Raw genomic sequence first — 11,720 nt, 5'->3', positions numbered from 1 at the left:
AAATGAAGAACAAGTAAGTGTTGGTAGTTTGTCTCTATCCAACAAACAACCCAAAGGCTGTTGTACAAGACTATATTTACATATATTTGAGATACATGTTTACATATAGAATTGAAATTTGGCAGAAAGGCCTTAAGCATTGGTTTTTCCCCACTGCACGTTTGCTGCAGCTGCCCCACGCTTAGTGCATCCCTTAGCACGTAGTCCTGGACCTTAGAAAATACCAGTCTATAACACTCAGTCAATGTCAATTCTTTGCTCTAGAAGATCAGCAAGTTTTGGGCAGACCAAAGAGCTTCTTTCACGGAGTTGATGATTCTCCAGGCACAGACAATGTTTGTCTTGGTGTGCGTCACAGGGAACAGACCAAACAGCACAGAATCTTGTGTCATGGAGGTGCTCAGGTTGAACCACGACAAAAATCACTGCACCTTTTTCCAGGCTTCCTTTGCAAAGGTACATTCTAGCAGGAGATGTGTGGAAGCCTTTGTCTTCCCCATCCTCGTAATCCTGCCACCGCTTTGAGGGCAGCATGTGGTGGCACAGAGAGCCCGGGAGCACATGAAGGATCTCACCAGCAGCCAAGCAAGGTCTTGGTGTTTGTTGGAAAGGTCTGGTGATGAGGTGTTCTGCTAAAAGGCTTTGACTGTCTGTCCAGGGAACAAGCCAACAGGATCCATCTACTCTTTTTCCTGCAGGGTCTCGAGGACGCTACCTGCTGACCACTTCCTGATGGATTTGCGATCAAAGATGTTTTTCTTTGCAAATTTCTCCACAAAAGATGGGTGAGATGGAACGGTCCAATTACTTATAGCATTCCTCGGCAACAAGGCCAGTTCCATCCTTCATGCCACTGGGGACAGGAGGAACCTCAGTACCATGTGACACCTGGTATTTACATACTCAGGGTCTAAGCACAACTTGACGTAGCCACACATAAAAGTGGTCTTCAGGATGAGGGCAGTGCTGGGTATGTTCTTCTCCCCATTATCCAAGGTGTCATATGTACAGAGGAATCTCGATTATCTGAGTATCAATTATTCGAATATCAGATTATCCGAAGGAGATCTTGAGGTCCCGATTGAAACATTACATCAAAGATGTGTTTCCAACACTGATCGTGTCTTTTGTTTATAATGATTATAAATGAACTCGGCTTATTGAAATGCTGCCAAGAACAGACTTGAACATCTATGGGAGTCCAGGCACCGTCTCCAAATGACTGACCTCCCACCCTCTCTCTTACCCCCCCCCACACTTTCCCTGGAATTCTACACATGCATGCACCCTAAACCTCCTTCCCCAGATAATGTCTCCAACATTGTCCTGTACAGGGCAAAGTTGCAGTAAAAAGTTATATGTGTGTCATATATATACATATATATATATGTATACACACGCTATTTGGAGACTCAACCCCCAAAAGGCAGCAGCAGCAGTCTTGTTGGTGTCCAGTCTGGCTACCCTGAGAAGGGGTGGGGTGGACGGGGGTGGCGTGCGGGTTGGGGCGGTGTCGGAAGGTGTTGGGGTGGATGGGGGTGGATGAGGAGGGCCATGCTGAATGGGGGTGCACGGGGGGGGGGGGGGGGGGGGGCGGGAGGGGGGAGCAGGTGGGAGCTCACGCGCAGTGTGCTGCTGCCTAGTCTCCTGAACATGGAGTGGACTTCACAGAAAACTCCGAGCCCCAGAGGAAAGGCATTCAATCAATTAACCAAATAATCGATTATCTGAATGAAATACTGCCCACCCATCTCGTTCGGATAATTGAGGTTCCTCTGTAATGTCCCTGTCCAGATGAAGTGGAAGGTGGCTTGGGTGACTGCAATGGCACAGGTTCTGGGAATGGGCCAGACCTGCATCAATACAACAGCAGAGAGAGTACCTCATACCTGGTACTAGCTGTTTACCTGCAATTCCTATAAGCTCAGTTTCTGCCTCACCTTGGCAATATGCTCCTCCCAAGATTTTGCATAAACCTCAGCCCCTCTGAACCGTATTCCCAGAACCTTCAGGTAATCTGTTATAATGGTGAAGGGGATAAAGGATCCGTCAATCCAGTTCCCAAAGAAACTGGCCTAGCTCTTGCCTTGATTGACTTTGGCTAATGAGGTCAGTTGGTGAGGTGCTTATGACTCTGCGCACTGACATTGAATCCAAGCAGAAAGCAGTAACTTTGTCCATGTCCAGGGAGCTTTTGACCACCACTGCCTGGAATAGTCCCCCTTCTCAGGCTCACATCTTTCCTGATAGACTCAGCCAAAGTATCTATACAAGAGACACACACACACATCGGGATTCAGGAGGTTTTTTTTAATATTTCAAAAATATACTTCATTCATAAAAATATCCTTTATGTATAGTGACTAAAGCAGTTCGGTTCTGGGCAGTAGCATATGGAGAAACAAACATTGGAGTTTGACTCGAGCCTGCAAACAAACCCAGGTATTTGTTGCTTGTACAAGAATATATTTACGTGCATTTGAGGAGCCATCAGTCTGTGGCCGAGTCGATTTGCTCTGTATCACATCCCCGGTGATTGCAGAGCCCCTTACCCCCTTCCATAGGTCCGTCGAGGTGATTTTAAAATCGAGTCTGAAGATCAGTTAAAATAAAACCGCCCCTTGCAAAACAAAAACCGTTCTTTCAAAGATGAGACAGAAAATGTGCTTACTGTGCTTTAAGAATTCCCATGGCAATTTCAAATTTCTATCGTGCCTTTGTTGGGCTTGTACAGAAACCTACCGCAGGGGCTACACTGCCCTCTATCCTGGTCACCTGTGAGACGGTATCCTTCCGTTCAAACTTCGTTTCCTTGGGTTACAACCCGCCAATGACTTGAACTGGAATCAATTGAAGAGGTTAAGATGTATTTTCAAAAGTGGCACCCGTTACTTTAAACAGGAATTTTCCGCCGCTTTTATTGAGAAAATGATAAAGACTTTACTCTGCTACATCTCTCATTGAACATGAAACCAATCCAAAGCAGAATTTAAGATTTTCCCTACTGACAGTTATATTTGTAACAGTCAAAAGGACCACCGAAAAACCAAAGACAGGATTGATTTCACCTCGGAGATGTGTTCCCTTGATGAATCGTGCGTTACTGTTATGGTACAGAGTCACTCAGATCAGAATAGTTTAAAGTTCACTGCCCAGGCTGTGATCTTAATGATCAACGCTGGAGTTAAACTCAGTATCATATAGACGGGGTGGAATTAAATGCTCAGTCATCCCCTTGGATGCACCTAACGAAAATTAAAGACGGAACACCCCGATGGTTACAGTCCACGCTCACGAGAAAGAATGAGGGACGGGGGAGAAGGGGGTTGCTTGAAGGAAGTGACTATAATGCAACCTGAGTCCTCACTTTTAGAAAAAGTTTTTAAAAAAGACGAATCCATCGTCTATTCATTCGCACAGGCTGCAAGGGGTAACTTCACGTTGGGAATCTAACCGGCATGTCTCCTTCCTCGCTTCTCAGTCAGTGCACTGACTGTTTCACCACCACAACTGTTCGAGATCTCTCCTTTCCTGACTCATTTCACACAGTCCCTGGACTGACTCCTGGAGGTATCTGTTTTCTGTCCATCCCCGCTTCAGTTTTGTTGACCCCTGCAGACTGTGTGAGGTGACTTTTTCTTAACTCGGGTGAACTGTGGCTCGGTATTTTCTTTCAAATGGATCGAGCCTTTTACAGGTGGCTCCACTATCACTGACCCTGCAAGCGTTTCCTTTGCTACAAAACAAGCCTAAAAATTTTGCAAAATTGACTCGCCCCTCAATGTCCCTCTGGTATGTTACTTTATATAGGGTTCGCCCGATTGGAGAATGTAAAGCCCTCCTCTGTCCCACTCGGATTGGTGATGTAGCCCTAGCTTCGGGCAGGGCCCTGTCTGGGAAAGCTCTCTGTTGTCTGGCTGCTGTTGCTGTCAGTCTCTCCCCGGCCAGGTTGACTGACGTGCCGGCTGTCCCAATCTCTCCGCCCCCCTCAGCCCCAGGCAGCACTGCCCGCTATTTGAGTGTGTGGAAGTGAAGCTTGCCGGCAGAGGCTGGGACCCAAAGCCTGGAGGATACGGCGGAGTTTGCTGCAACAACACACACACAGAAAGCTGCTCAGAGAGAAAATAAACAACAACAAAAAAGCAGCCACCGGTGTCACCATGAGCTCCAAGCTCAGCCGCGCTCTCTGGATTATCTGCGGCTGCAGTTCTTTGCTCAGCACCATCCTTGCCCATCTGACGCAGGCTGCAAGAGAAGGTAAGAAACGGATGGGGTTTGTTTTTTGGGGTGGAGGGGGGGAGGGGAATGTTGTTGGTGGTAGGCAAAGGGAAATCTTCTCCCCTTTTTCCCCCGGAATATGCTGCTTCCGTGAGCGACCCGTGACTCTCGGAACGGGACAGCACAACTGGCGACTCTCTCCCTCTCTCTCCCTTCCCTTCAAACTCCCAGCTCCCCCCGTCCCTTTCTCTCCGAACGGGAGCATCCACCGAGGTCCCAGTTTCATGGCGATTATTATCGCTGGCCAGATTTAGTGTCGGCACGTTTTGGGAGCATGAGCCACACTCTCAGATCCTGATATCGATTCCCAGCCACTTTGATTTTAGTACATGCACGGGTCTGGAGAGGAACGACACGGGGGACACACAGAAATCAGTTTTACTGGACACAAAGTGACTGAATTTATCATTAGCCTTTGACGGACACCCCCGCGGTCGTAACTCCTTCGTTGTTTGACCGGCGTGTGCGCTCGCCGCCGACTGCAGTGAGTTCACTGAGCGATGGGGAAGGAAAGCGATTCCGTCCTGAAGTTAGCCAGACTCCCCCCACCCCGCACCCCCACCCCCAGAATGCGGTCCACCGCCGGACTGCTGCTCAGCCGCATCCCGGAATCCTCGCGAAAGGCGCAAAGCTCCCTGACTGGTAACCGGCTAAACTCTGTGAGTTTGCAGGAAAGCGTTTCAAATCGGCAGGGGAAAAAAAAGACACACAACGTGAGGGCACTTTTGGGTGAAGCCAAGAATGGGAGTTTCCATCTCCAACACTGCAGCTCCGGGCTGTAAACACTGGGAACTGTACTCTAATAAAACAAACTTTTTTTATATATATAAAAGTCCTGGAGTACAATTCCATCCCCGCTGTGGATGTGAGGGGAGACCTCTTCCTTTCACCATCCAGCCGCGCTTTTCTCAAGGCAACAAATCTCGAAGCTGGTAAATGCAGTGGGAGCACAAGTCAGTTTTGACATTTCAGAACCCAGCTCCAAAGGAAGACTGGAGCGGCTGGCTGAGGGACAACATTAGCCGCCAGCCCTTACTGCTGATAAGAGGTCAGTCACATCAGGCGCCATCCACAGCACTGTTCCCCCCCCCCCCCCCCCCCCCCCAGATCCCTCGCCCACTCGTGCGGTCGCCGTCTCGCAGGAGCGGAACGTTTCAGCCGAACAGATCAAAACAAAACTTGTGAAAAGTTGGTGCGGCGGTACCAGCCTGAGCCTGCGATGTCCCGGGTGCTTCTGTTATTGGGAAGAGCAAGTGAAACATCACTTAAAACCCCGGCAAGCGGGAATCAAACCTGTGCTGCCGATCACGAAATGCACAGCAGGAAACTCGCCCGGCTCACGGCGAGATGAGCTTTGCGCCAGCGGAACCCTTCAGGTTTTATGAACCGCTCCTCCCGCACATCATCAGTTTATAAAAGTGGAACCGAGATTAAGACATGGAGGTGTGATTTCCGACTGTGAGTTTGCTTTGGGGCATGTTTTGCGAGCGGCGCTGGCTGTGCTGTCGGGAGCCGGACTGTGCCAGGTACTTGTCGCTTGGAGGCGGCCTGCGACTTCTAGCGAGCACTCTCACTCTTCCACCTGAATCCAGGCAGAGACCTCCCATCTCCGAGACAGCCATCCCCTGCCCCTTGTGCAGCCATCTCCTGCCCCTTGTACAGCCATCCCCTGCCCCTTGTACAGCCATCTCCTGCCCCTTGTACAGCCATCCCCTGCCCCTTGTACAGCCATCCCCTGCCCCTTGTACAGCCATCTCCTGCCCCTTGTACAGCCATCCCCTGCCCCTTGTACAGCCATCCTCTGCCCCTTGTACAGCCATCTCCTGCCCCTTGTACAGCCATCTCCTGCCCCTTGTACAGCCATCCCCTGCCCCTTGTACAGCCATCCCCTGCCCCTTGTACAACCATCTCCTGCCCCTTGTACAGCCATCCCCTGCCCCTTGTACAGCCATCTCCTGCCCCTTATACAGCCATCCTCTGCCCCTTATACAGCCATTCCCTGACCCTTATACAGCTATCTCCTGCCCCTTATTCAGCCATCCCCTGTCCCTTACACAGCCATCCCCTCACCCTTATACAGCCATCTCCTGCCCCGTATACAGCCATCTCCTGCTCCGTAGCCAGCGGCCTCCTGCCCCTTCAAAAACGAACACTCCCCTCCACTAAATCCCGCGTCTGTGAAAAGAGTACCTTGTTAATTTCGTGTCAGTTTCACCCATCCCAAACCAACCGTAACACCTCTGCATTGATCAGAGAGAGAGAGAGAGACACTGGTAATTCTTAAGTCAATATCAACTTGAAAAAAGAGCGGGACCAAATGATTGGGAAAGGATGTGGGGGATATTGGGAGGCAATATTCCTCAGGACTGAGTGTGACATTTATTAAAGCTCAGCTCCGTCGGAACCAGGAACTTTCTTCGGCCTCTTTAAGAGCGTTACAAATTTCGTTTGCCGATCTGAGTGCCCGTTTAAGGTGACATGTGAGCCAGTCGCTTTAAAAATAAAAGTTCGTTCCGAGCCGATTTAACTGCCTTGTCGCTGGTCCCTGTGGGGCAATACTGTGGCTGCTGGTCACTCGCTCGGACACACTGTTACCTGACGCCTTCTGATGCGGATCACCCCCGGCCATGCTGTCCGCGAAAACAAAACTATTCCCAGGAGTAGGATTGACAATAAGTTCTCGTCAGTGAGGGAAAAGTTCAGGGAGAGCAGGGTTTCGATTGAAACCAGCACCGATAGCATTTCCCACTTGCCTTCCGTCCGAATGGCCAGCCTCACTCCATGTCGCTGAAATGGTAGATTTCGGTTTCCTCCCGGGACACTTGCTGTTTGGGGAACATCCACATAGATTTACATCTTTTCGTATCTTTTTTTCCTTAAAAAAATGTTCTGAATAGACAAATTGAAAGGGGGTGAGAGATTATTTCGAATATAAAGAAAGCTCACGGAATACAAATGATATCTCCTCATTTTGCAATTAAACTCTGCCCTTTAATGTAATTGTTTGAATTGTCCTTGTTAAACCAAAATATTATTTGTGGCGGTACACCGCATTCAGCGATTTGAAGGGGTTATGTCAGACTGAACGTATTATTTTACGAGTTGATCGAGAGGAAACCTGTTTTGGAAGTAGCTGACACTTTCCGTATGATCTTTTCCTCTCTCTGTCTCTGTCTCTGTCTCTCTCTCTCTCTCTGGCAGTTATTTTGCTGGATTCCAAAGCACAACAGACGGAGCTGGAGTGGATCTCGTTTCCTTCTGACGGGGTAAGCGTTCACGTTTCTCAGCTTTTTTGAAATGACACGTTTTTGCCAAGAGCAGTAGAGCCTTCACCGAAACCCGAAGGACAGCAAACTGAGTGTATCCTTGCTGTTGGATCTGAATGTCCATAATGAGCCATTACAGATGACCTTTTGTGTCCAAAGCCCCACCTCAATCAGTGATAAGATCGACTGTTTAAAGTTCTTAAACTAATCTAAACGAGGTTGTTATATTATCAAATGTGCAACCGTCCGTCTTAAATCACTCGCTCCTCGACGTGCTGAGATGAAACGCTTGATCTGGGACAAATGGAAATTTAATAAATGGCAGTCAATTGATTTCCAATACACACATTAACACCAACATGGTTGTTATCTCCCGCGTGATCTGTAGATTTATCCTTTGAACTACCCATTATGACAGAAATTAATGTGCATTTTCGGTTTGGGTCTGGGAAATTTCGTTGTAACTGTGCAAAGACTACTTTTTCGACAAATCCGTTAAAATAAATCTACTCGATTATATTAAGTGTTAAAAAGTGAAATGTATTTTGAAATTGGCAAGCGTAATTATTAACAAACTGGGCAAATATACAACGGAGGAAAATGTATAGGTGCACTGAAAGAAATTGGAATTTTTCGAACACATTCCAGATATTAATTAAATAGACATTTCAGTCACAAGTGGGCTATATATAAGTAGACTGTGATTACAGGCTCTGGATTAGTGGTGCTGGAAGAGCACAGCAGTTCAGGCAGCATCCAAGGTGATTACAGGGTGTTAGACTTTGCCCCTTTTTTGATTTTGGTTGAATTATGTCCAGCCAGCTGAGTGTTGGTCTGGGAGAGTGTTGATTTTACCCCAAACTGGATTCACAGCTAGTCTGGACAAAGGTTGGCTAGAATTTGTTCTACTTTTAACATTGGCAGAAGAGAGATGGGAGCAAATGGTGTTTATAGGCTAATAAAGGATTTGGATTGCACTTGGATTGGAAAGTGTTGTGCTTTGTAAATTACCATATAGATGATGCATTAGATAATGAATGAAAGACTATTGCAGAAAACACGTCTTGCCAATCTGAACAAAACTATCTTTGCTTCAATTATGTGTTGATCCATTTGATGCAAGCAATTTAACAATTGTTATGCATTACTTAAACACACAATCCCATGTGAAATTCATCTATAATATATTATTACGGATATTGTCAAGATATTGTGAACGTTTGATATTGGTAAACTGCTTTGTTTCCCAACCCATACCCTTTTTTTTAACTTTACACCTCCCCGGAAGTTTCTTTCCACAATACAGCATTGCATATATCACCTTGTTGGGCCAGAGGTTGGGTACAGTTGAAGCAAGACTGTGTAAGTCACAAAGCATCAACTGCTAATGTAAAATCACAAGCAAGCTCAAACAATTTGAAATAAACCATGAGGTATAAATTGTTACTATTGAAGAACTTCTGTTAATACTGAGTGCTGACTTTCTATGTCTGGCTACTTTGAAAATTGCACAAAATGTCTGAGAAAGTCAAATTATTTAATTTACCTAGATGACGATGTGATGCTAATAAATCAAACAAACAAAGATGGAAATCACAAGAGTGAGCACATAAAATAACTACAAGTTAGACAGCAATTCATTTTTGGATCTGTTTAATGTATATAAAAAAAGTGTAGAAAACAAAGAATAACGCTGCTTCATGATGAACAGTAAGACCAGACTTGCATAATGTATTTTTTAATTGATGGTAATTTTCAAATTAATTAATTCATTTTAATTTGACTTTTGTCCCCGTTGGGATAAAATATATTCAATACCAGGAATGGATTATTTTTTCATTTATTTGCTGAACGTCAGCAGTAGCCATTTTAAACCCAGGTTAATTATAAAAACCAAAATAAATGCAGATGCTGGAAATCAGAAACAAAAACAGAATGTGCTGGAAAAGCTCAGTAGGTCTGGTGGCGTCTGTGGAGAGAAATCAGAGTTAACGTTACGGGTCCAGTGACCCTTCTGCTGAGTTCTGAGGAAGGGTCATGGGACCCCAAAACCTTAACTCTGATTTCTCTCCACCGATGCTGCCAGACCTCCCGAGCTTTTCCAGCAGTTTCTGCTTTTGTTCCAGGTAAATTATATATAGATGGCTGTGCGAAGCAGTATGGCTGCACCATGTTCAGATGGTGAATTGTTTCACTTTTCACACCAACTACCTTTGTAATTTCTCGATTTTTCCTGAGTAAGGTATTTTTAATGCTATGTGCCCATACCCGTTAGTGACTGTTCAGATTCAGCCAGGCTTGTGCCATATAAAATGCTTAAAGGAGCAAAAAAATACATTTTAATCAATTAGATTGGTTTATATTTATTTAGGTTTCAGAGATGGAAAAACAGTGTATCAACTGACTACACCATGCATAAATAAAGGCTTCCTGCTATTCCAAAGCACTTTAATTTTCAGCATTTTTTTCCTCATAACAATCATATTTTAAACTTTACATGTCCTCTACATGAATGAGATATAATATCCTTGACTTTTTTTGAGAAGTCAGGGCAAAAGTATGCAAAACACAGTTAATTCACCTGGCAGTACAACATAATAAAGCAGAACTTTCACTTGGCTTGTGTACCCTGCAGTCAGGTATCCAGCAGAGGCTCTTTTGAGAGCCTTGCCAATCTTGTGATATGGAATCTGCAGAAGGACTTCAGTAACTGAGTGTTTGTCTGCAGTAAATGAATATCAATGCTTTGGACATTCCACAAGTAGTCTGCACCATTATAGGGGGCTTTTCATAAATGGGATTTAGAATGGATTGTTACTCAGCTCTTCAGAAAGGTTTCAGTTTATCTTTGAGGCAATCAGATAAAAGGGACTCTATTTTGGCAAAAGGTGGTTGTATTGAGTGGCTTTGTTGTCTGAGCTTGTCTTTTTAGACTGCGTTTTAGTCGGAACATTCCTCTCTGCTTGCTCTGGTTCACATGGCAGCCCTTAATGCAGTTATTTCGCACACTACCAACAGGTATTACTTAGTGATGTCATTGTTCTCAGCTTGTCTGCTTCCCTTTAATTTGAGCCTAATGCTCATTCAAATAATACTCACTATCTAATAATAAATGCTGTGCCAAATAAGGCCTTCCATTACAGCGGTTTAAGGAAAAAGGAAGTCATCAAACAGAAGCGAAGTAAAGATAAAATGTGGATTAAGTCTGCATGACTGACAGACCACAGAATGTACTATTTGAGACAACAGAAGAAAGTGAATTTGTATGAATGTTTCTTTTATAATATCAATGTGGAGGGTCGGTTAGCTTGGTTGGCTGATTTGAGATGCAGAGTAACACCAATAGCGTGGGTCCAATTCTTGCACAGGCTGAGGTTACCGTGTAGGACTCTCCTCAACCTCTCCTCTCTCTTGAGACATGGTGACTCTCAAATTAAACCATCACCAGTTGTCTCTGTTTCTCTCCCTCTGTAGTCTGGTGTGGGATATCGAATGTAAAAATACAACTAAAACTTATTAGGCAACAATATGTTCTGACTCCATCAATACAAAATAAATATAAAACATTAGTGAAAAGGATATTTTATGTATTAACTGCTTCAGTTTCAGTTATATAAATGAAAATTATCCTTACAATTGCAGCTCCCACTTCTCTAAATAATTAATAAGTTATGATTAACATATATAAAATCTTACAAATTATTTTGTCAACTTAAGTTATCATAATTATTTCCTACAAGTATTTTTCCTGATTGTTGATATTCCATATATTTTAATTTTGTAGCCATACCAGCAGTCATATATTTTCATAAAATGCAGATCATCAGCTAGTCCATTCTGAGTTTGTTAAACTGTAAACTGACAATTAGCCCTTTGTAAAAGGGTTCTTTAGTTTCTTATATGTATAAAGCAATGACCGTTTTCAACTGATCACATGTATTTTGCACTTACTGTTAAAAACAAAGGGCAATGTAAGATTCTAGCATTAGGATAGGGAGAATTGGATGTAAAATCAGATCCTGCACAAATAACAGGAGATGATCTTTTTATTGCTGAACACAAACATTAATGGAAATTTCGGTAAGGCATATCCTCAGATTAGAAGAGTTTGATTCTGTAGTGATTCATACATTAGTTCCTCTCTTGGTCTAACTATGAGCTACAGATGCTTAACTT

General features: G+C 44.6%; 1 protein-coding gene across 6 annotated transcripts in view; it reads left to right on the top strand.

Moving 5' to 3' along the window:
• Nucleotides 1-4,048: 4,048 nt before the first annotated feature.
• epha7 (eph receptor A7) overlaps nucleotides 4,049-11,720 on the top strand; it is a 306,360-nt gene continuing 298,688 nt past the window's right edge. For 5 of the 6 annotated variants that reach the window (XM_087981480.1, XM_043685242.2, XM_043685236.2 and 2 more), the window contains exons 1-2: nucleotides 4,049-4,257; nucleotides 7,480-7,544. In XM_087981480.1, coding sequence (XP_087837606.1) covers nucleotides 4,161-4,257; nucleotides 7,480-7,544 — 162 coding nt within the window. In that variant the 5' untranslated portion in view covers nucleotides 4,049-4,160. Of the gene's footprint in view, nucleotides 4,258-5,769; nucleotides 5,805-7,479; nucleotides 7,545-11,720 lie in introns of those variants that run through there. The other variant, XM_087981485.1, reaches the window with a different exon arrangement.

Source organism: Chiloscyllium plagiosum, unplaced genomic scaffold (assembly GCF_037043375.1).
Source record: "Chiloscyllium plagiosum isolate Xiang-an unplaced genomic scaffold, Cpla_swu_hap1 HiC_scaffold_3, whole genome shotgun sequence".
In the NCBI taxonomy this organism is placed as follows: Eukaryota; Metazoa; Chordata; class Chondrichthyes; order Orectolobiformes; family Hemiscylliidae; genus Chiloscyllium; species Chiloscyllium plagiosum.
The sequence above is the reverse complement of the archived record's forward strand: the minus strand, read 5'-3'. Positions and strand labels throughout refer to the sequence as shown.